Consider the following 24,293-nt stretch of genomic DNA (forward strand, 5'->3'; position numbering starts at 1 on the left):
CCATTCTGCCGTCATCGTTCCCTACTTGGTCACATGTCTCAGGTGAGTCTTGGTGTTTCCTTAATATCCCAGACCCCATTCAGAACAGAATTTTTCAATCCTAAAACACTTAAACAAACAAAAAACACCTTTCAAGATGCCTGGGTGGCTCAGTTGGTTAAGTATCACGTAACTCTTAATTTCAGCTCAGGTCATGATCTCAGGGTCATGGGACCAAGTCCTGCACAGGGCTCCATGCTCAGCATGGAGTCTGCTGGAGATTCTCTCTCTCCCTCTGGCCCTCCCTCTAATCCTGCTTGGGAAAAAACAAAAACAAAAACAAAAACAAAACCTTCATCGTGGTGACGTTTACAGACCATACAACACACTAGTTGAAGCATACATTTCAATGATTTTTAGTAAATTTTTAGAGTTTGGCCAAGCATCATCACAATCCAACTTTCAAACACTTTCATTCCTGCAAAAAGATCCCTGTCTGTTCACAGTCAGTCCTCATTCCCACCCCCAGCCTCAGACAACCACTCATCTACTTTCTTTTTCTGGACATTTCTATAAATGGAATCATATCACCTGGGCTCTTTTGCATCTGGCTTCTTTCATTTAGCACAGGGTTTCCAAGTTCATACATACTGTAGTGCTAATTAATGCTTCATTCCTTTTTATGGGTAATTAATATTTCATTGTATGGATATACCACTACTATTTATCCATTTATCAGTTGATGGGAATTTGAGAAGTATCTACTTTTTGGTTATTATTAATGATGCTTTTATGAACACCACTGTGCAAACTTTTATGTGGTGCATGTTTTCATTCTTCTTGCACCTAAGAATATAATTGCTGGGTCCTACAGTAAATGTTTAACTTTAATAGACTCTGTTTTCCTAAGTGGCTACAATAGTTTACACTCCTACCATTAGCGTACAAGAGTTACAATTTCTCCACATCCTCAACCACTCTTATTATCATCTGTTGTTGTTGTTGTTGTTTTATGGTCATCCATAAACCATCCATCCAGCCAGCAGAGGTGAAGCAGTATCTCATTGTGCTTTGGGCTGCATTTCCCTAATGACTATCTCTTCCTTTGCTTATTGGCCACTCATATATCTTCTTTGATGAAATGTCTCTTCAAATCTTTTGCTGTTTTTTAAATCGTCAATCCTAAAACACTTTGAAAAGCATCAAAACTTGTCTCAAAATAAAGATATGCACCTAAGTCACAGTGTAAAATCTAGCTTCATATACCCAATTTAAGGCCAAAGGAAGAGGCGAGGCCTCCCTAACAAGCCTGTTTGATGAAGTTACTTTACACAGAATAACAGCGGGCTGACAACTCTCCGAGAAACCACTGGTTAGGAACATGGGCTTCTCACTTTTTAATTTCTCCACAAGCAACCATTCTACAAAGTATAAAAAGAAATAACTCCCCGCTAAGGATAGGAAGCCTCTCACTCACTGCTTTGCAGAGGACAGTATGAAAGAGCAACAATTCAAAGACATAGGAAAGTTTTAGAAATAACTACAAATACAAACACTGTAATCAGCATGCTAACTCATGATATTATAGAGTTGAACTCTATATGTTGGGGATGCCAACTCCCTGTGCAGCTGAAAATCTGCATACAACTTCTGACTCCCTAAAACTTAACTACTAATGGCCCTAAAAGCCTTACCAAAAACAGAAAGTTGATTGACAACATATTTTGCCTATGCATTGTTCACCGTTCTCTTACAATAAAGCTAGAGAAAAGAAAGTGCTAAGAAAATCATAAGGAAGAGAAAATACATTTCCAGTACTGTACTGTATTTATAAAAAAAAAAAAAATCCACTTATAAATGGACCCATGCAATTCAAACCGGCATTGTTCAAGGGTCGACAATGTTATCAGCAAAATCAAACTGAACTGTGGACAGCTTAGAATAATCTGTGACTGGGAAGAATGAAAATGTAGATATGTTAAGATTGTTTAATCTAAGGATCATTTTTTTCTTTGTAAAAGTGTGGTTCACTTCATTTGTTGTTTATCACCATAATACAACGTTCAAAAGACTTCTGCGAGCAATGGCAAACCAGTCAAGAAAGGCAAATAGATCAATGGTGTGGAATAGACAGTCCAGAAATAGAGCCACACTTACATGGTCAATTTTTGGCAAAGGCGGCAAAGCCCTTCAACGGGTAAAAGGACAGTCTTTTCAACAAAGGATGTTGCAAAACCTGGAAATCCACACAGAAAAAATATGAATCTTGACTCTCACCTCAAACCATTAAACAAATTCATTTGAGAAGGATCACAGACATGAATGTAAATGTTAAACCTACGAGACTTCTAGAAGAAAACATAGAATACTTTATAATCCTGGACAGCAAGAAAACACTAGCTACAGAGTAACACTAGATCAACTGGACTTCAAAAATGTCCTAATTTTTGCTCATTGAAGGATACTGTTAACAAAATGAATAGATAACCACAGATGGGAGGAAAATACTTGCAACACATATATCTGACAAGGAGCTTATATTTGGAATAAAGAACTCCTACAGTTTAATGATATAAGACAAACCCCCCCCCCCAACAAAAAACATGGGTGAAAGACTTGAGCAGACACTTCAAAAACAGACCATTCAACCTCAGTACCCACTAGGGAAATGCAAACTAGAATTACAATAATCACAATAAGACATTAACTACTCACCCGCTAGAAGAGCTAAAATCAGAAAGGCTGACCAACACCAAATGCCAGAATGTAGAGCAAGCACAACTTTCTACCATTGCTGGTGGGAGAGTAAAATGAGGCCATCATTTTGTAAATTGATCTGGCAGGTTCTTATAAAGTTAAACATATACATATCCCATGACTCAGCAATTCCACTCCCAAGTATGCGTCCAGGAGAAAAGAAAACATACATGCATAATCAGCCTTGCACAAGAAGGTACAGAGCAGCTTTATTCGTAGTAGCCCGAATTTGAAAAAAGCACAAATGTCCATCAACAGGAGAATGGATAAACAAATCGTGGTGTGTTTATACAATAGAATAGTAATTAGCAATAAAAGGAATAAACTACTAACTCAACAATATAGACAAATCCAAAAACATTATACTGAATAAACTATGAAGGAAAAAAAGAGTACACTCTGTATCATTCCATTTTTATGAAGTTCTACAATAGGAAAAACTAATCTATGCTACTTGCCTCTTGGAGGGATGGGGAATTGGCTGGAAAGGAGTAAGAGGGAGGGTTCTGAGTGCTGAAAATGTTTCTTTTGATACAGGTGTGATTTAGACATATGTTTGCATTTGTCAAATACACTGAATTGCAAATTTAAGATTTGCGCACTATATGTAAAGTATACCCCCAAAAACCCCAAACTAAAACAAGCAGAAACAGAGTGCTGTGCAGACGGCGTAAACATGTATCTATCAGTTTACTACATTTAGGATGGTGCTTGTCACTTACTTAATGCTCAGTAAATGCTGGTTAAAATTATAAGATTATCTATCACAACAAAGCTACCAGCTAAGTGTCATCCACATCACGGTGCAAACGTGAAACCTGCTATTTGTGACAAGTCTGAAATTGATACGAATTACTATGAAACCCAGTCATCCTCCATCACCCTGTGACCTATCATAAAAATCTTACAAGTTTTTACATGCCACATCCAATTTATCCTATCTTGTTAATATCAACTATAACCTTAATTAGAAATAACAGCCACTCCATATATAAATAAATGTAGAAAATATCAGTTGGGTAATTTGACAGTTTCCCAAAGGAGCTAAAGCTGGATTGTCATGGAGGGTTGTGACTTGTGGTTCTTGGTCTCTGCTCAGAAAAATACTTGATGCAGGTGAGAAAACTGAAGCAGAATGTTGATGAGAACATCAACTATGACTGGTATGAAAACCTGTCATTGGTCAAACTCAGAAGTGCAATGGCTGAAAGCTCTTGACAAATCAATCTAAGTTCCTTGAAAGTGGGGCAAGGACCGTAAGGGAACAATGATACTCTCTTGTTTTTCCCAGAAAGGCGATCCAATTTTTTCCAATATAATCAAATATTTATCAACTACCTAACTATGTGTCAGGTCCTGTGCTGGGTCTAAGGAGAGGAAAAAGATAACTGCTGCTTCTGCTCTTAAGGAAAGCATTGTCAGGAGAGTGTTTCTCCAACTTTTGCTCTCCATGTACCATTTAATGGATATTGGGAATATACAGTTAGCCAATTTTAGGTCTGTTTCTAAAAGCCTAAAATCAAGGGGTTCCTGGGAGGCTCAGTTGGGTAAGCGCCTGCCTTTGACTCAGGTCATGATCACAGGGTTCTGGGACGGAGCCCCGCATCAGGCTCCCTGCTCAGTGGGGAGTCTGCTTCTCCCTCTGCCTCTGCCCCTCCCCAACTTGTGTTCTCCTCACTCTCTCCCTTTCTCTCTCTCTTAAATAAAGTCTTTTCCTAAAAAAGCCTAAAATTAATTTACACTTAACAGTATTTTCACATAAGCAAGAGAGATGATTGTAAAGTATGCCAATACATTTGGTACTAGTCTGAAAGGCAGTCAGTTTGATTTTTTATTCTTATCACGACAAGTTAGAAAAGCCTAACTGAGAAGAATAACAGGATGTCAAGAATGGCAGCAAGTATTTTCTGGCTTTGTCAGATAGTTCCGGGTACTCAAATCAAATTAGGACCCAGAATAATGAGGTGATTTCTCATTATAAACTACAGCATTCTGTAAAATGTCAGGCTGATGGACAGATCACAATCAAGACCTAGAAAGCGGACTGTTTCAATCTGGGCAATAGCAGTGAATGGATTCCCGATTCCATGTTTGATAACATTTAGCTCTAGAAAGTATTTTTCATGTTCTGCTCCAGCATTTAGGTGTGGCTTGAAAATACGCCTCGTATTAAGTTACTGATTTATTTTTCTGAAAAGTGAAGAAAAACATCCAGTGTTGGGAGCATGCCAAACTCTCAAGCGACCAAACCCTTTGTAAAACGGTTCAATCTCAAAAGACTCCAATACCTTATTTTCAATATAAATTAGTGGTATTTTGGCTCTGAATAATAGGTTTAGGCTATCAAGAAACAGGATTTATTACTCTAATACACCAGAGCCGGTGTATTTGAAATAGAAGAAAGGCCTTTACTGGCATTATCACTGTTTACTATGTACCATTTTTCATTTCAAAAAGCACCTTTATCTTTAGCTGCCACCACACCTAAACATAGCCATGTCTGCACCCAGTTTTGTGAACCTCACACTTTAAAGACAGGGGCTCACCCACTGCCATCTTATCACATTTCTACCTTTTGTTACTTCCTAAAGCACTGATTCAAGAATAGGGAGTAAACCATTAGCTGCCACCTGGTCTCTCTGCTGGAGACGTAGTATTCGGAATGGCATTTTGCTGTGAGATCTGATGTACACCTCCGCTTAACACTGTCAAAACAACATGTGACCTCCACCACCAAAGCAGCTGTACCCTGGCCTCCCTGTCACGGCTGATGGATTGTACTTCCATCCTTCTGGTTTACTCCAGCCGGTAACTGTGAAGCGATCCTTGGTTCCTCTTCCCCGCCCCCATCCCACACTTCTTGGCTCTCTTTTAAAGTATATCCAGAAAATGACTAGCCCTCACCACCTCCATGGCTCCCATGCTGGTTCAAGCCATCGTCCTCCCTCATCTAAATTACAGGAGTTGACTCCTAAATAGCCTCCTATTATCACTCCTGCACCCCAATCTCTGCTCTCAACACAGTCTCCAGGGCGACCCTTGTCACTCCCCTGCTCCAAACCTGCAGTGCCTCTGTGATGGTTGGTTTCACATGTCCACTTGGTTGACATGGTTATTGGAACACTAATCCAGGTACTGCCGTGAAAGTATTTCATAAATGTATTAACATCTACAGTCAGCTCACTTTATGGAGACTATATGACAATATGGGTGGGCCTCATCTAATCAGCTGAATGGCCTTAAGAGCAAAACTGAGGTATCGCCGAGGAAAAAGAAATTCTGCCTCAAGACTGCAGCTTCAGCTCCTGCCTGACAGATTCCCTACAAATTTCAGACTGGTGACCATCACAACTGCATAAGCCTATTCCTTCAAACAAATCTTTTTAAGTATGTATGTATATATACATGTGTATTTCTATGTATTTGTGCATATGTTATTTAGAAGGACACATGACAATGTTTGTATGTGCACATGCCTTCATGTATATGCATATATATTTCCTACCAGTTCTGTTTCTCTGGAGAACCCTGACATAGGCTTCCTGCGTCAAATAGCTTCTACTTGCCCCTCTAGATCTGTTCTTCTTCCATTTCCACTTTACTCTCCTTCCTGGGTGGTTGACCTGGATGAATGGATCAACAGTTGTCCTCCAGTTGCTTGTGGGAAGCACAAAAGGAATTGAAAATAAGAAAGGGAGTTGGGTCAGGACATTTATTTCCCCGGTTCTTTCCCTATGAAGTCACCTTAATACCACACATTCAATAACTAAATCCCCAAAGTTATCCCATGAGGCAGGGAGTATCATTAGTCACATTTTAGATATGAGGAAAATGGGGCACAGAGAGGTTAACTAACAAACTCAAGGCCATACAGCTAGTAAGTAACTGTTTTGGTAACCTATTGCTGCACAAAAAAAAAACACCCCAAAACTCAGTGGCTTAAAACAATGTAACCTTCTTTCTTTTTTTAAGATTTTGTCTTTTTGAGAGAGAGAGAGAGATCATGAGAAGGGGAGAGGGGTAGAAGGAGAAGTAGTCTCCCTGCTGAGCACAGAGCCCCCCACAGGACTTAACCCTGGGATCATGACCTAAACTAGAGGTAGATGCTTAACTGAGCCACCCAGGAGCACTGTATAATTATTTCTTACAGTTCTGTGAGTTCACTGCCCTCAGCTGGGTGGTTTCTGGCTTGAATCATCTTACATAATTATCATCAGTTATCAGCTCGGGCTTAAGTCATCTGAAGGCTTAACTGGGCTGGTTGTCCAAGATGACATCTTCACACCCGTGTCTAGCACCTCAGCTGGGAAGACTGGAATAATCGGGGCCTGCCTAGGCATCTCTCTCTCCCCATCTCTCTCCCTCTTTGCCCCCACTCCCCATCATGAAGCCCCTCTACATGGTTGGCTTGGGCTTCCTCACAGCATGGTAGTCTTCACATGGCCACTAGTTCCCCAGAATGCATGTTTTGAGACTAAGGCAAAAGCTTTAAGACTTCTTATGCTCTGGTTGCAAAGTCATGCATGTCCCTTCTGCCCCACTCTATCTGCTTCACAGGGCCATCCCAGATTCAATATTTGGGAGTACTAGAAAAAGGCATAAATACCAGGAGGTGTGATATTGGGGGGTCATCTTTAAGGCCTTACACGACAATAGTGGAGCTGGTGTTTGAACGCAGGCAGTCTGACTCTGGGAATTACACACTCTTAACCACTCTATCATGAAGTGTCTCTATTAGGAATAAATGAATAAATTCGTTACTCGATTTGTGTGACTAGCGGAGACTATTCTGGTGATTGAGGCTTCTAAGGCAAACTGAAGTCCCGATCTCTAAAGATAGAAAATTATTGGCAATTTTTAAGTGACAATCCTTTCCCTGTTTCTAAACATCCTAGTTTCAAAAGTTATGGGGCATTTTGGGTTGGTTCTGGAATGGGAGGTGTTTGGTCAAGGGGACATGGCTTGAGGAGAAGCAGGAAAGGTTTGGAAGTACTTCTGTGGACAAAGTCTTATGAAAGATCACATTTTAAATGAAGAAAGGACATAGTGAGTAGGAGTGGGTATTTCCAATGGGAGCTAGCCATGCCCCAAAGGGATTACCATCCAGCTTGAAATGCATTGGCTTGTAGACAAGTTCTACACAGACATCACCCTTTTATGCCTTATTACAGCCCTAGAAGAGAGGTTAGAAAAATAATCGCCACCATAACCACCGTTTACGAGTGCATGCTTGTATCAAGCACCAAGCCAAGGACCTTTCATCTACTATCTCCTTCGATCCTCCCTTTACCCTTACAAGGCAGGTCTGACCACATGTCAGTATGTCAGTATGACTCTCCAATATCCATTCTTCTAGTCACTGAGTATTGCCACATTTACAACCTTTAACCATGAAACCTGTCACCTTGTGTCAGGGTCATTCATTTGGGGACATCTCCTTGACTAGTAAGAGCCTCCTTATCTCCTCCTGTCCTATTCAGGGATGTGGTTTTCTTCTTTTGCCATCTCTGGGCCCAACCCAGCATCTGGTCTCTGGTAGGTACTTTAAAAATGGTTTTAATGAATTAATAAATTGTGATTTTTTTTCCAGGAAAGGTAAATTGTAGCCTAGGGCTTTTAGAAATCTGTGTCTAGCAATCAGACTCTTATCAATTCATTTCTAGGTGCAGTAAGCAGTGAAATTATGCCCACTGGCTTCCCTGTGTCCTTGTCAGTCACACCCACGGAACAGCCCATCTCTGACCTAATGGTCTCTCCTCCCTCCACATTTTGGGAAACACTGTTTTATTATATGCGGTGCTCCAGACTGTCCTGGGGGTGAGGTGATGAAAGAAAGGTGATATTTAGTGGCAGAGCTTGTACTGGTTTAATTCCATCTCCCCACTCCTCTGTGGGTGTTCCATTTATTTTCAGATGTTTATACTGGTTTTCCAAAGACTTGCCACATTGACTGTCATGATCTAACAAATAATATATCTCAAGAAAACACTTCTATTCTCCAAAGTTCCTAGAGTAAGACAGTCAAGTGTACCCCAAACAGCTACTGCCACTGTTGTTAAAGCTGCTAAATTATAAGGTACAACTGTGTAAGATGAAGGTAGTGATTGCATTTCTCGTAGGATCAAGACACAATCCATACGTATAAAACTTCACTGTGCCAGGAACATGGGACAGCAACCGTCACAAGAATGCTTTCCTACCTAAGCAGAAGAATGGAGGCGGGGGAGAAAAGAGAAACCTTGAGAATTAGGAGCCCCCTAAATGCTTCTCTGGCCTCCAGCCCAGAGTAACCAACAGATGAGAATTCTCTCTCTCTCTCTCTCTCTGTATTGTCAATACACGATAGATTGTAAGGAATCTGCAAATTTATGGAACAATTCTAACTTGCCCATAATTTCACATCATAAATTGAACTCTGGAGGTGGGCAAGGAATGGGAACGTAATTCCATCTGTCCTTTTAAGAACATATGCCTTAAGATTCTTTCTGGCTGTTCTACCTCTGTTAAATGCCTTCTCCGTTTATAGTACTTTTTAATAGAGAGGTCTTAAATGTGTTATTTTGGTGCTCCGTTATTAAAGTGATGTTTCAGGAAAGAATGACTTTTTCGTCATTAAGATGTTATGAAAGAGAATTTTCTTCAGAAAAACATGAAGACTGTTTTCATGGCTTCTCATTTTCTTCCCTCCTCATTAGGCCCTTTCTAAGGCTTTGGTTCACCCCTGCACAAAAAATACAGGCAGAACAAATAAGAGCATTTATAAAACATTAGGTTTTTAATCAATAAAAATATATTTGACTTTCATGGAAAGAACAAAGAAAAAAAAAAAAACAAAAGCAAGCAATAGAGGTCCTTAAAAAACAAGTAGAAAACTAAACAAGTTTAGAAAAACTGGACTGAGGCCCCAGTGGGAAAATGTCACCTATTTGCTTATTTTTTTAGGATTTATATTCTCCCTGCTTCCCAGGAGGATTTAAGGGAGCAAGAAAGAGATTTTATTTAGTTCTTCCAGTGTCTTACCGACTGAAACCTAATTGGGACAGTTTAAGTGCCCTAAGAATCACAAAGTATCTGAATTATACTCTCTTAATTAAAAAAGCAAACAAAAACCAGCTTTAGTGCTCTCGTCCCATTCTTATGGTCCTCAACCTTGGGTATACAGACATTCTGCTAATTATCCACATCTTTACTAAGGGATCAGATGTAAATAATATTAAGTCAAGCAGGGGGTTAAATTACTATTCAAGGCAGCTGAAATAACCAAGCCTAGTCCAACAAATGTATATGTACGTTTTAAAAAAAAACCTATAGTTAAGATCGGAATTTAAGTCTCTATATAATTCTAAATCGTACATGTAGTTTAAAGCCAGGAAATATGTGTTTAAGGCCAAAAATTCCATTCCCCTATCTGTCCTGCTGTGGTTATGCCAGGGAAATATAGTTACAGTAATTTTAGAACCCCTTGCCATAACTTAGGTATAATTAAGTGACTTAAACGTTGAGTTCCTGTCTAAATCCACTATTTGTTTTCTCAAATTATATACCTAGCACCGATCTTAGTAGAACATCATTATTTGTTTCAATTTTCACACAACCCCATGCCCCACCACTGCTGTCTTTCTTCTCATGAAGCCATATGAAGGTTATTGGGAAAATATATATCCCCACCACATTTTTAATCTATCATTTCTTTAAATGTGAATGCCATTTAAACTTGATCAGGCTTTTGGAGGATGGACTCAGAATGATGACTTTAACATACCTTAGTGGCACAATCACCCCGAAGGCAATGGTACAGAAATGCCCTTATATAATTGTTTATTCTCATATTTGGAAATATCAAGGCAAGCACTATAAAATGGTCCTAGGAAGCTTTGCGCAGTGGCAGTATCATAGACACTGAGGTTTATCCGAGGCGCGATTATTGCTAACTGAAAATGGCCCTAGGATGCCAAACAAAGGATACAGTAACAATTTCTCAAGTCTTAGAGTAAGACAGATGTAAAATGGGTCGTAACATCTTTTACTCTTAGCATGAGGCAGGAATTATTTTCATTTACTGAATCTAAGAATTTCAATAATTAAAAATGTAAATAAGACTCATTCCACGGGGCACCTGGGTGGCTCAGTGGGTTAAAGCCTCTGCCTTCGGCTCAGGTCATGATCCCAGGGTCCTGGGATCGAGGCCCACATCAGGCTCTCTGCTAGGCGGGGAGCCTGCTTCCCTTCCTCTCTCTCTGCCTCTCTCTCTGCCTACTTGTGATCTCTCTCTCTCTCTCTCTGTCAAATAAATAAACAAAATCTTTAAAAAAAAAAAGACTCATTCCACATGATCAATACTTAAAATGACTTACAATGAGCATCATAGTTATTTACATACATAACTGCTACTGGTTTTCTCGTCTAATTACTCCATACTAGATTATAAATTCCTCGAGGACAGAAACCATGCCTTATCTTTTTACCCCCTGAGCCCACCACAATGTTCAGCTCATAGATGTTCAATAAGCATTGGGTGAATGTCCATTTATTTGCTCAGTAAGTCTGTAACAGTGCCTTTGTATCAACTGGTCAAAAAATTCTCTAGTCTTTTCATACCTTTGCAGGAATGACAATATTAGGAGTTCTTTAGACCTCAGTTTCACTATTTACAAAATGGGCATCCTCCGACATCACAGAATTGGATGGGAATGAAATAAAATGATACAATATATTTGAAGGTATGCTGAAAACCACACATTATTACTTTATATATTACTTTATATTATCCTATATTACTTTATATCTATAATCTATATAATAACTAGTATTATTTAATTCCAGCTCAATAGAAAAAAAAAGTTACCAAAATAATAGTATATGCGTTACCTGAGAGCCCAAAGATCTTCAACATGTGATAATTTATGCTTTTTTATCTTCTGCATGAATTAGCTAGATAAAGAAAACTTTGCCACACACTTCCAGTTTAAATGGGAGTGAGTCCATTCATTGTTATAATTGTTCTCCCATTTCTGGCAAAGGTCTGTGACTTTCCGACCCTCCCACATTATTTAATTCAGAGTTAAAAGAACCTCTAATGCCTCTAAAATTTTAAATTCCTCAAATGTTTGCTGATTTTTCTCAGCAAAAAAATCTGATTTTTCAGATTTCTACTGAAGAAAATAACTGAAGCCTTCAATAATTGGCTCTCTAATTTCAATACTTTTAAATTTGGAGGGGGTAAAGAAGAGATATAAATAGTAAATACTTTGTAATTCAATAATGATCTATAACAACAGGACAACATAAATGAAGTATCTCATTTTAAAAAATTTTGTAAATCAAGCCCCGCTTTAACTCCAAGCACAAAATCATCTTCACCTTAACCTACATACCAACTGCTGTTTCTGTTACCTAATGACAGCAACTGCCCAACATATTCAGATGTGACATTTAGTTTTAACTTTGATTTAAAATGACAATTCCTACATACCTATTCAAGGTGATTTCCCAGAAAGTTCTAGGCTTCCAGTTTCTTCTAATTTGCATAGTTGCTATAAACAAAGATTCTGTTGGTTCCACTTAACCAGCCATAACATATGTAGCCCAAATCAAACTCTGAATAGTTGCTTTCACAAGGTATTACTTTGCTACTATGCCTATTTTTTCATTCAAAAATTGTGTCGAACCGTCAATACGAATCTGTAATTCTACTATGGGATTATAAAGTGAACAAGTTATGGATGAAAAGACCAAGGAACAGAAAAGGTATTGGTGATTTGCCACATTTGCACTGAATTTTTAATGACACCACTAATGGCATGGAGATCAATTCAGGTGACCTTTGTCTCAACCCAGTCTGGCTGTCCTTCCAAACCTGCTTAGATCAACCACTGTTTTCCAAAGGATTATGCATACCTTAGCTCTCAAATCATACTTAACTCCTGCCTCCATCATCCACGTCAAGTAGGCTTTTTATGCAGATGTCCCTTAAATTCCAGTTCTGAAAATTGACCCTCACAGGAAACTAAGAAACCTTCAACCTCATCATGAATTACAAAATATCTTACAATTTCTTCACCCTCAAATTCTCTCTTTAATGTCTAACCATATGTTTTTGAGAACATATTCAGCAAATTTTTTTCATAGTCAGCAAAATTAATTAGTTAAACCTAAGACTAGTTGAGGTCACCAAGAGTTGTACCCAGAAAGATAGAGCTAAGTCATGAGGTTTGAGTTCCAGTCACAATTTCAACACCACACAGAACAAGGGTCAGCTTCCCCACTTGCAAAACAGAAGTACAACTAAGCAGCATAGAGCACCATGTCCTCATCATAGCTTTATGTGAGTAAAATGAACCTCAGAAGTTCTCTGGAACAGCACTGTCCAAAGGCATTTTTTGTGTTGATGGAAATATTTATATTATATACTGTCCAATATGATAGCCACTATCTACATGTGGCTACAAAGCCCTTGAAAAATGGCTAAAGTGACTGAGACACTGAATTTGTAATTAATTTAGTCAATTAAGTTAAGTAGCCAATGTAGACAGTATATGGGACAGTGTAGCTGTCCAAGAAATAGCTATGAAAATTTTAAAGTACTATAATATAAGGACAATTCTAAATTTCCAATCTGTAGGCTATATTTTCATACCAGAAAGTCCATTGCAATTGGCTAGGAAGTTTGGCTATGACAACTAGCATTCAACTTTCTCAAAGCATACAGATACTAATGTTAGACTCTCCTCAATATCCTACTGATAAGATATAGTTCAAGGAAAATCATTTGGTGAGGAAAACCACCTTGCTTGGAACACAACTCTAATCTGAGAGAATAGGATAAGAGGCATGTAAGGAGTGAGAGGCAGTATATTTTTCTCCAACTACAGGAACTAGAATTATAGGGCCACTCTGAGACTCCCATTTTGAGGCATCTCTATGGTTTTTGTTAAATGATTTTATTTGTTTATTTGGAGGGAGTACCGAGGGGAGGGGCAGAAGAAGAGGGAGAAGCAGACTTCTGGCTGAGAATGGAGCCCGATGTGGGATCCAATCCCAGGACCCTGAGACCACGACCTGAGCCGAAGGCAGATGCTTACCTGACTGAGCCACCCAGGCGCCCTGAAGCATCTCTGTGATGTTTAATAAAAGTGATACTGAACCACCCAGTAGAAATTCTGTTCTTGGTTTACTGTCTGCAGGAGCAGGAAGATGGACTAGATCCTCCACTTTGGGAAAACACTTTAATAGACGGCCTTGGATGAGGTCATACCAGAGCTCAGCCACATCTGGAGCAGCTGCCAAGCCAGGGCCCAAAGCCTGGTGTATCCAGCCTTTCGGCTGGAGCCACTATATCCTAACTGCACTCAGAATTGCCGAGAGAGCTGCTCTGGGCAGAATATTCCATGTTTTTTCATCTCCTTTGTTACCGCCCTTGTTCAATCCACCACCTTCTCTCTCCTGGATGCCACATTAGCTTCCTAATTGGTCTCCTTGCTCCATTCTCAACTCCCCACAACACATCCTCTAGACAGCAGCCAGAACGAGCTTTACACATTGCTGTGCAACAGTCACCACCACCATCTGTCTCCAAACGTTTTCATCTTCCCCTAGGGAAGCTCTATTCCCATTAAATACTAACTCCCCACCCCCAGGCTGGTAACCATCATTCTACTTTCTGTCTCTATGAACCTGACTACTCTAGGTGCCACATATAAATAGAATCATGCACTATTTGTTCTTTTGTGATGGTTTATTTCACTCAGCACAATATCTTCACAGTTCGTCCCTATTGGAGCATGTGTCAGAATTCCCCTCCCCTTTTTTTTCTGAAGATTTTATTTATTTATTTGAGAGAGAGAGCATGAGCAGAGGAGGGGCAGAAGAAGAAGAGACTCCCCGATGAGCAGGGAGCCCAACATGGGGCTCTATCCCAGGACCCTGAGATCATGACCCGAGCCAAAGGCAGACACCCACCCAACCAACTGAGCCACGCAGGTGCCCCAGAATTCTCTTACTTTTTAAGGATGAATAATGTTTCCTTGCATGTCTATACCACGTTTTGTTCATTCCTTCATCTGTGGATAAATACTGGGGCTGCTCCCACCTTTTGGCTACTGTGATAATGCTGCCATGAGCATGGATGTATAAATATCTGCTCAAGTCCCTGCTTTCACTTCTTTGGGGTATAGACCCAGAAGTGGCAATGCTGGATAATATGGTAATTCTGTGTTTCTTTTTTTTGTTGGATTACAGTTGACATACAATGTTATATTAGTTTCAGGTGTACAACATAGTGGCTGGACAACTCTATAAATCATGCTAGGTGGCTATCATCTGCCACCACACAACACTATTACAATACCTTTGACTACATTCCCTGTGCTGCACCCTTCATCCCCATGACTTAACATTCCATAACCGAAAACCTGTATCTCCCACTCCCCTTAACCCATTTTGCCGCCCCCCCCTTCCCTCTCCTCTGGCAAACATCAGTTTGCTTTCTGTATGTGCAGGTCTGATTCTGCTTTTTTAATGTTTAATTTCTTGAGAAATACTTTCCACAGCATGCTGTATTATTTTACATTCCCACCACCAATACACAACGGGTCCAATTTCTCTATATCTTGCTAACACTTGTTATTTTCTATTTCTTTATAATAGTCATCCTAATGGATATGAAGCAGTATCTATTTTATTTTTATAATACATTTATCACTACTTCATATTTTCTTTTTTGTTTATTTAAACATTAATCGCCTATATCCCCAAACTAAAACACTAGCAGCATGACGGTAAGGAGTTTGGCTGCCTTGTTTGCTACCATAACCCAAATAGCACCCAGCACTCAAAGCACATTTGTTGAATGAGTGAGAGACCTCAGGGTCACCAGCTTTAGAACTACCACAGTTCTCCTCTTTTTATGTTCCCTAGGATATATGGGAGCTGGGGAGTTCCCTTCTGCTACTCTGACAAGCCAGAGGACTGTGAAGAAGAATTAAGAAGATTTTAACAAATGAGTTAGTGCTATTCTCTGTGAAATACAAAGAAATAAAAATGTTGTCAAACTAAGACCTTGAGAGCACCCATGGCCTTTGTGCACAACAGAGGCAGTAATTATAACCAGGAGAACATGCTGGGCTTCTCTGGAAGTTCTTGGTGGCAACTCATGCAAACATAGAAGACCCAGCCCCTTGGAATAGCATAAACTCAACTGACTAAGAGTGAAAACTATTAAGCTTTTGACTAGAAAAGCAAATTGTGTAGTCCTTTCTTCTATATTACCTATACTTTCTTTAAAAAAATTTTTTTTTCTTTTCCAAAAAGGCTGATATTTGTTACTCAACTTCATGAACATCACTTCAGGCAGCCTGAGAAAACCACAAATAAATATGCCACAGAGACTGCTTGTCGTCTGCCTGTTTTCCCTTCTTTCCACAGCTGATAGAAAACTTTTACTCAAAAGAAGGCTTTTTAATTTTAGCAGAGCACATGGACACCTGAAATGAAGCATTCCTTTCTCAGCTTTCTTGCAGAGAGAAGTGGCGGTGTAACTAAGAACCAGCCAATGAAATGTAAGCAGCGAGTTGCATGTAATTATGCACAATGTCCTTAAAGGGAAGACACATGCTCTTCTTTGCCTCCTTTTTGTTGGCTGAAATGTAAACATGATGGCTGGAACTCGAGCACACATCTGAGTATGGCAAAGCAGGGGGAGACAAAGATACAGAGTGCCTACTGGCTTGAAGCTGTCCCCCCAATCTTGGATTGCTTACCTGTAGATTCCCTTATGTGAGAGAGAACCAAAGTTCTGTCAGAGCCATTGTTGTTCTAGGCCACTGTTATTGGAAGCTGACCTAGTTCTGACTCACACGGAATCTTTTCAGTAAGATTACAGGAGAACCCAACACAGAAATAATTCTTCCTAGATATAGATGACAAAGTAGATTGTTTGGCAAGATTTGAGCTATTCTGAGCTGATGCCAAGCACAGCTTAGCCAGTGAGGTAAGGGGGTAACAGTGATCTGCCAAATCGACCAAGGGTCAGAAGGAATGGGAAGTCAATACCAACAATAATGAGGATAATGAAAATGATAATGGTGATGGCTAACATTTATTAAGTACTTTATTACAACCGCAACACTGAGCCAAGGGGCTTTACATGTACTAACCCATTTTATCTTCACAACAATTCCGAGGTTTAAAAAAGAGGAGTCCTGGTCATACAATTTATGAGTGACAGAATGAGAATTTGAATCCAGAGAAGTCTGACTGTTGAGCCCATATGCCTTACCTTTACACTGCATCCAAATAGAACATCCACTATACTTTCCTTTCCCCCACATAAGAATATGGTAGTCAGTCAGTCCTCTCCAGAAGCCTACCACTTCTTTACCAAGGAAAGCCCCCTGGATACCCTTCACCCATCAAAGTTTGATGCCACACCAACAATGCCCATAATACCCTAAATATATAGCCAACCATGAATTTCTACTTGTTAGGTACACGATGCCACTCAGTTATTAATATCCTTGGACCATTTGTAACTTAAACCCATTAAATTGCAACTGAAACACAACTATAATATGAAAACCAAGTTACATGTTTATTTTGAAGCCTTATTTCACATTTATGCTAATATCAATATTTCAAAGCTGTTTTTTATGACATATTCTCTCCTAGCCCCATGTGTTGCAATAACACAATGAAATCTGCATCAGTTCATCAGATAGTCAATATTTTATAGGAAAGTATCAGTGTAGACAGAAGCCACACCTTCTATTAAGGAGGGGGACCCCAAATATTTGCCTGTTGGTAAGAATGCCTCACTGCAAAACAGGTTTCATTCATACATAAAGTTGGACTTACCAAATGTCTGATCAAGTCAATTTACATAACTGTTCTAGGCCTCAGCTTCCCCATCTAAGAGTCACTTAGGGGATATAAGAGTCACTTTCTCAGAGTGATTTCAAAGATTCAATGAGGTTATGCTTATTAGCTACTTGGTACAGTGTCTAGTACACATTAAGTGCCCAGAGGTAGCTACTTTTAAAAATTATAATCAGTGGGTAGCACAATCTGATGGACTAAAGCTCTCAGTGAACCAATGTGTTCAATTACCAAATAACTTCCCAGCAATGAAAAAATGAAGACTCACTATCACACTGACTGGCAAGATGACTCATTCTAGCTGATTCTAAATCCAGACTTCTTTTTTAAGATGGCTGTATGGAAATCCGACTTTTTTTTTTTTTAATATTTTATTTATTTGACAGAGAAAGATCACAAGTAGGCAGAGAGGCAGGCAGAGAGAGAGACAGAGGGAAGCAGGTTCCCCGCCGGGCAGAGAGCCCGATGCGGGGCTCGATCCCAGAACCCTGAGATTATAACCTGAGCCGAAGGCAGGTTAAAGCCGAGGCTTTAACCCACTGAGCCACCCAGGCGCCCCGGAAATCCGACTTTTTGACTCAGCATAATCTATGTCATTGCTCACTGCATGGGCATTTTATTAGCCTTTGTTTGCTGTTTATACTTTCCCACCCTACCCCACAATTATTATTATTCTCTATTCTTAAACTGACTTTAGTGGTGGTTTTAAGTCAGGGACATTAAGTGGGATTTTCTTTTTTCCTTTTTCTTTTTTTTCTTTTCCCTTTCACCCATAGTGGGTATAAAGTAATGAGGGATGAGCATTACCTTTGTTCTTCTATTCCCCACTGGGAGACATTTATGTAATGCACAGGTAACAAATGGATTCTAAAAGTCATTACCACAGGACTTTGAAAACAGCCTTAATTTTGAATCCATGAAACTCAGCTGGATCAGGATGGGTTTTCAGGAACACATCTGCTTTAAGAATTTATTCCTTCAACTGTTATCTTGTGCCCTTTCTAATCACTAATGCAGGACACCACTAGTTCTATTAATAAAAATCTCCCAAATAGTTGACGTAAATCCAAAATTTTACTATTTCAGGCATTTGCCCCCTACCCAAATCCTCACACCAGAGGAAAAATGCAGCAGCCTTCCACTGTTTCCAATACCCACTTTCAGGAGAATACCCTTAAAAAAAAAAAAAATGCTTACTGTGATTTTCCAAGTACATTTGCTATTTGGAGGGTACACTCCAGGGAAACCTTCACTGCCAATAAATCCAGACTCTCCAGTAAGAATGCCGCCACATGTGAAAACAGGTCTGGGAAAATAAAAGAAGGAAACTTAATTTGAAACTGGATTTAACAATCTAATGTCAACTTCAGAAAGGTTGTAGCTTCTAAATATGGATAAAGTTAATATTGATTAATAAATGTTTGCACCGTATAAGGGATTTGAAATATAAAGGATTTGAAACTTGCTAGTTGAGAATTTTTAAATTACAGTCTAATAAAACATTCTGTCCAGTTGCCATCTCCATCCTCATAACACAACATCTGTTTATCCATCTATCCATAAGCAATCAAATGCTCCACGTAGGGGTAAAAGTTGATGGGGAAATAGTCAATGGACAATTTAACTGGGGAGTGGAGGTGAGTGAAAGAAGGTGAGAGCTAGGCGAGGTACATGGTCTTAAAGACAGACAAGCAATAGATTTAAAAAGTTTTAATTTCCTAGATGTGGAGAGATGCCTACTTCTCCTCCCCTTTTCTGAAAACCATTAACCATTGGCAGAGCCTCGCATTTAAAAGGGAGGCTGCTGGTGATGGAGGTGGAAGAGGAGATGCCAAAGGCGGCCACGGGATGGGTCCCCCAGCCCAGGTCCTGGGCGGTCTGGCAGCGCTGACGCGGGCTGACGAAGAGTTAACTTTCCGGGAGCGGCTCCCCGCGCGCCGCGCAACTCGGGTTTTCCCTGAGGCTTTCCGTCTCTGGGCCGAGCCTCCCGGGAGAGTAAAGCAGAAGTGAAAAAGCAAAGACCGCAGCCTCGGGCCCTCGTGCCTCCCTCCGCCCGCAGACGCACTCGGGGAGAGGAGGCGCCGGTCCCCTTCAGCCCCCGCCACGTGGTGGTGCGGCCAGCGGCGGGGAGGTCGGACTGGCCGAGCCGGGGGCGCGCGGCCGAGCGGGGGACCGTCCGCGCCGGGGCAGCGGACGCCGGAGCCCGGGTGAGCGCGGGGTCGCTCGCCGGATCCCCGGGCGCCCCTACGCGGCTGCGGTAAAACCACGGGGCAAGGCTGCAGGACAGCGGGACAGAGGCGGGGAGAGAGGGAGCCCGGGCGGGGGTCGCGTTACCTCTCCGGGGGCTGCTGCCGGGAGAGCTGCGCGGCCACGGCCAGCAGCAGGCAGAGCGCGGCCCAGGCGCCCGCGCCCCTCATGGCGGGTGTAGACGCGCTTGGCTCGCTCCCACCCCGGCGCGCACGCGGGTCCGCACACCGGGTCGCACCCCGCAAGGCTCACACTCTGGCACACACGGGGAGAAACACAGGCTCGCGCGCCGCACACGCCCGGCTCGCTTCCCCGCCCTCTCTCTGTCTCTCTCTCTCACACACACACACACACACACACACACACGAGCACACACACGTGCGCACGCAGCCGCGGGGCAGCCCAGGTATCCGGGTGTGCGCGGCAGGCGGGTGGGGCGCTTTTAAAGGCAATCACGGTGCACGCTGCCTAGACGCTGAATTTCCCCAGAGGAGTTGCTCTGGCAGCCACAGGCCGCTGCTGAATATCGCGTTTGTTCTCCGGCGGCGGGAGGGGGCGGCTCTGAGGCCGGAGCCGCCTCCTCTCCTGGGGCGGGCGGGCGTCTCCTCGCTGGCCCCCCGGGACCCGCAGCGCCTGTCACATCCCGCCCGCAGGGCCTGTGGGGAGAAAAGGAGGGGGAAAACCTGCCGAGTGGTACCCAAGCGGGACCCGACTTCGGGATGCACAGACGATTCACAGAGAGGGGGTCATGGCTTGCTTTGGAGAGTGGTTTAACTTAATTGATTAAAAAAAAAAAAAAAAAAAGTGTTAGCGCTTGCTGGTTGCTGGAAAACTGGGGTTCCCTCTTTATTTCTGTCGCCTTCAAACACACAGATCTAAGGCAAGAAAAGGGGGAACTAGAGGGGCGTTCTATCAAATTTTAACTCCTGCTCTTATCTTTTTACTTTAAACTCTCCCTCAGTAGATTCTTCTCTGTTTTTACTGATGTGTGAGAATAGGGAAACTGTTTTCTGTGCAGGGATTTAAAACTGTATTTTCAGCCAAGCGATTTGTGAGTGAATTGCCATTAACGATGTCAACTGTGTCAGATAATGAAGATGGAACCCAGATCAGGAGATCTCACCATGTTCTGTTCTGAAAATGGTGTTTAATTGCCGGCATCTCTCTGTTCTTAAAGAACCTTTTCCAACGATTTCTTTCTGTAACATTAATGAGTTAAGATTCACAGAGAATTTGTTTTTCTAAGAAGAACAATTCCAGCCTTGTGGAATCAAGACTTTATTTAATTAAAGAAAAAGAATTTTAAAACACCTTATTTTGTTAAGTGCTTTCCAATAGCTAGGAATTAATAAAAGAAAAACAAGAACAGAATGGATTCATTGAGATACTCAACAACCACATCACCACAAGAGGGATATAGCTGAATCTAGATGCCCCATATATGCTGTTCCCTCTAAATTATTTTCGCCTTTCTAACCAAACAACAAAAACCAAAAACCACCACTGAAATAGTTCTTGCCAAGATTTCATTTCTAATAATGAACTTACAGTGTTAAGAATGTAAACACTCCTAGCAAGAAAATAAGTAAAAACTAGCTACAGGGAATAATTTGTCTTTTAATAGTGGGGAAACCCAGGAAACAATAGTAGAAACCAGAATTTCCCTATGGGGTTTAGATTATCTTACTATTTTTGAAAAAATGAAGGAAAAAAAAAAAGACCAAGAACTACAACTTGTAAAAAGTTCTCTAAAGGCACCACACCCTGTTTATGACATTAAAAAAGAAAGAAAGAAAGGATTACAGAATTTGGCAAACTACATTATATCCTAAAACCTACACCATCAACCCAATAAAAATTGCTTTAAAACACCAAAAAGGAAAATAAATGATTGTTTATTTTGCACACATTTCAAGAATATGCTATTCAACAGCATAAGTGTCTTAGATGATATTTTGTGAAAAAGTCAAAGTTTTAAATTATAAAGTGAAAATATTGCTCAATTCACTTTCTGGTAATGATCTGAAGTCATCATAGCCAGAAAATACTTCATTCCCAGGACTAAGCTAAGTTTTTAAACTTTAAAATTCAAAAACAAAGTATTAAACCTGTCCCAATACATAGAAAACTATTTGAACATAAGTATGCAACAGTATTTTCTTTTCTTAATTTATAGAATGATGACTGTGTTCCTATCCTCACTAAAGAGTCAGGCTTGCAACATTGATGGTTCTGTTGTTGTTGAGACCCACAGGAAGACATTGATGTTACCATATGATTTTAAGAGTATTTGCTCTTAGAAAAACGTATTTGTCTTGGAACTACAGCTCCAAGATGAAAATTATAACCCTTAAATGTCCTGAGAAGCTTAACGTGTTAAAATTGAGACAGACCCAAGTGGACTTTGAACGTGTGTGTAGGGTCCATTTCTGTGAGACTGATTTCTGGATTTTAGTGATGCAGAACTGGCATAATGGGCAGGGAGCCAAAGAACTCCAGGCCTAGTCAGGGACAGGGGTAGAGAGGATGAAAGCCCAGTGGTAGATTCTAGAAAGAAAAGCAGAGTGTTAAGTGAAGTGATCCTTATTTTCCAAGGTATATATTACCCAATCTCTGCAGTTAAGTAGGTTGCACAGAGAATCTAAGTCATGGAAATATGGAAATATTTGCCAATGAACCGACCACTTATAAAATTAGTCCCCAAACATTTCTTGCTGCACATTAGCATCTAGCTAGGCCCAATATGTCAACATCTTTGTTGGTTAGTCTCTGGTCAATTCATCAGCTTTGTAAACATCTGAAAATGCAATGTAAATAACAGTGCACTTTCAATCCATAGTGCTGTATTGATCTTGTAAAGGATCCAGAATTTATAAAATGGTTGCAAGTGAGGTTGAAAGAAGTGGGGGGATGATGGGCTTCTTTTGATGAATGAAGACTTGGATGAGTTACTCTGATGAACTGATGGAAAAAGCTAAAGAAGGTTGCTGACCAAAGTCCTTTAAAAAAAGAATGATTTTTAATGCCAAAATATTAAAAAGGAGTCCATGAGGGGCACCTGGGTGGCTCAGTGCGTTAAGCCTCTGCCTTTGGCTCAGGTCACGATCTCAGGGTCCTGGGATTGAGCCCCCCCATCGGGCTCTCTGCTCAGCAGGGAGCCTGATTCCTCCCCTCTCTCTCTGCCTACTTGTGATCTCTCTCTGTCAAATAAATAAGTAAAGTCTTCAAAAAAAAAAAAAAAGGTGTCCATGAGAAAAATGAAGAAACCCTATAATAATTTTTCAAAATTAATTTTCTACAATATAGTGCTGTGAAAGTCAAGAGTAAATGAAAGGATGTTTGTATTTTGCTAGAATGCATTTTTGCAGGGAAAATTACGGTAAAAAAAATCCACATTTGACTCAGTTTGTTCATTATGAAAATTGGCACATAGTTGCAAATATAAATGAAATTTTATTAAATACAAAATAAATTTTTGAATTTCCATTTCCATTTTGAAGATAAAATCCTGAACACTTTTTCAATATCTTTGAAAATGTGGAGCCTGTGTTAAGTACATTTTAAGTGCCCTTTTCCAGTACAGTTAATCTCAGATATGGATGATCTCCAATTAACTTGAAAGGTAGTTGAGCAACAATCCAGGGCAGTGCATCAGATTGAGGGGGAGAAGGTAGGATAGGAGATAATGAGGGGCTGGACTCTATCCCTGGGTCACTCCCATTGTTCTTTGAGGCAGGACCGTTATCTGAAACTTGGGTGTGGTCTGTGCTTCCTTGAAAGTGACACTACTCCAACTGTACCACATGGAGCTCTAGATTTATAAATGCTACAAATGTATAAAAGGAATGAAAAACATCTGGAAAACAATTAGTGTGGAAATTCTTTGATGTCCCCTATGTGACAAGATGGTGTTTGTGATATTTCCCTAACATCTGTAGTTCTATAAAACCATCAAACTGGAATTTCTTATACTTTAAAAAAATTTTTTTAGGATTGTATTTATTAACTTATTTATAAATAAAGAGAGAGAGAGTGTGTGAGAGAGTATGAGCAGGGGGAGAAGCAGAGGGAGAGGGAGAAGCAGAGGGAGAGGGAAAAGCAGGCTCGCCGCTGAGCAAGGAGCTTGATGACCTGAGCGGAACAGACACTTAATGGACTGGACCACCCAGGTGCCCCTTCCCTGCTTTCTTTAACTAGGAAAATACAGTAGTGTAGCATTATGATATTAATACTTTAGTGATAGAAGTGCCTCTTCTGAATTCAGCTTTTGGATGCTGTCAACATTTAAGAACTCCCCAGAATCTTTGAATTCTTGTGTACAGACTCATTAGGAAATATTCTCATGAACAAGGCTTTTTAGAATTAAATGTTATTTCAATTTTTTTTTTGATGTTTGTAAACATGCATTAGGAAGTACACCTCCCCCGCTTCCAAGAATG

The 24,293-nt window shown here is 40.5% G+C and overlaps 1 protein-coding gene and 1 pseudogene across 2 annotated transcripts in view; one reads left to right on the forward strand and one right to left on the reverse strand.

Moving 5' to 3' along the window:
* PCOLCE2 (procollagen C-endopeptidase enhancer 2) overlaps positions 1–20,381 on the reverse strand; it is a 63,860-nt gene extending 43,479 nt beyond the window's left edge. Inside the window, exons 1-2 of one of the 2 annotated variants that reach the window (XM_032852410.1) lie at positions 19,942–20,381; positions 18,805–18,913 (exon numbers count right to left, since the gene is read on the reverse strand). In XM_032852410.1, the coding sequence (XP_032708301.1) occupies positions 18,805–18,913; positions 19,942–20,024 (192 nt within the window). In that variant the 5' untranslated portion in view covers positions 20,025–20,381. Of the gene's footprint in view, positions 1–12,633; positions 12,963–18,804; positions 18,914–19,941 lie in introns of those variants that run through there. The other variant, XM_032852411.1, reaches the window with a different exon arrangement.
* On the forward strand, positions 10,607–10,731 carry LOC116864831 (annotated as a pseudogene).
* Positions 20,382–24,293: the final 3,912 nt, after the last annotated feature.

The sequence above is a fragment of the Lontra canadensis genome, unplaced genomic scaffold (assembly GCF_010015895.1).
Source record: "Lontra canadensis isolate GAN:19392208 unplaced genomic scaffold, GSC_riverotter_1.0 scaffold6, whole genome shotgun sequence".
In the NCBI taxonomy this organism is placed as follows: Eukaryota; Metazoa; Chordata; class Mammalia; order Carnivora; family Mustelidae; genus Lontra; species Lontra canadensis.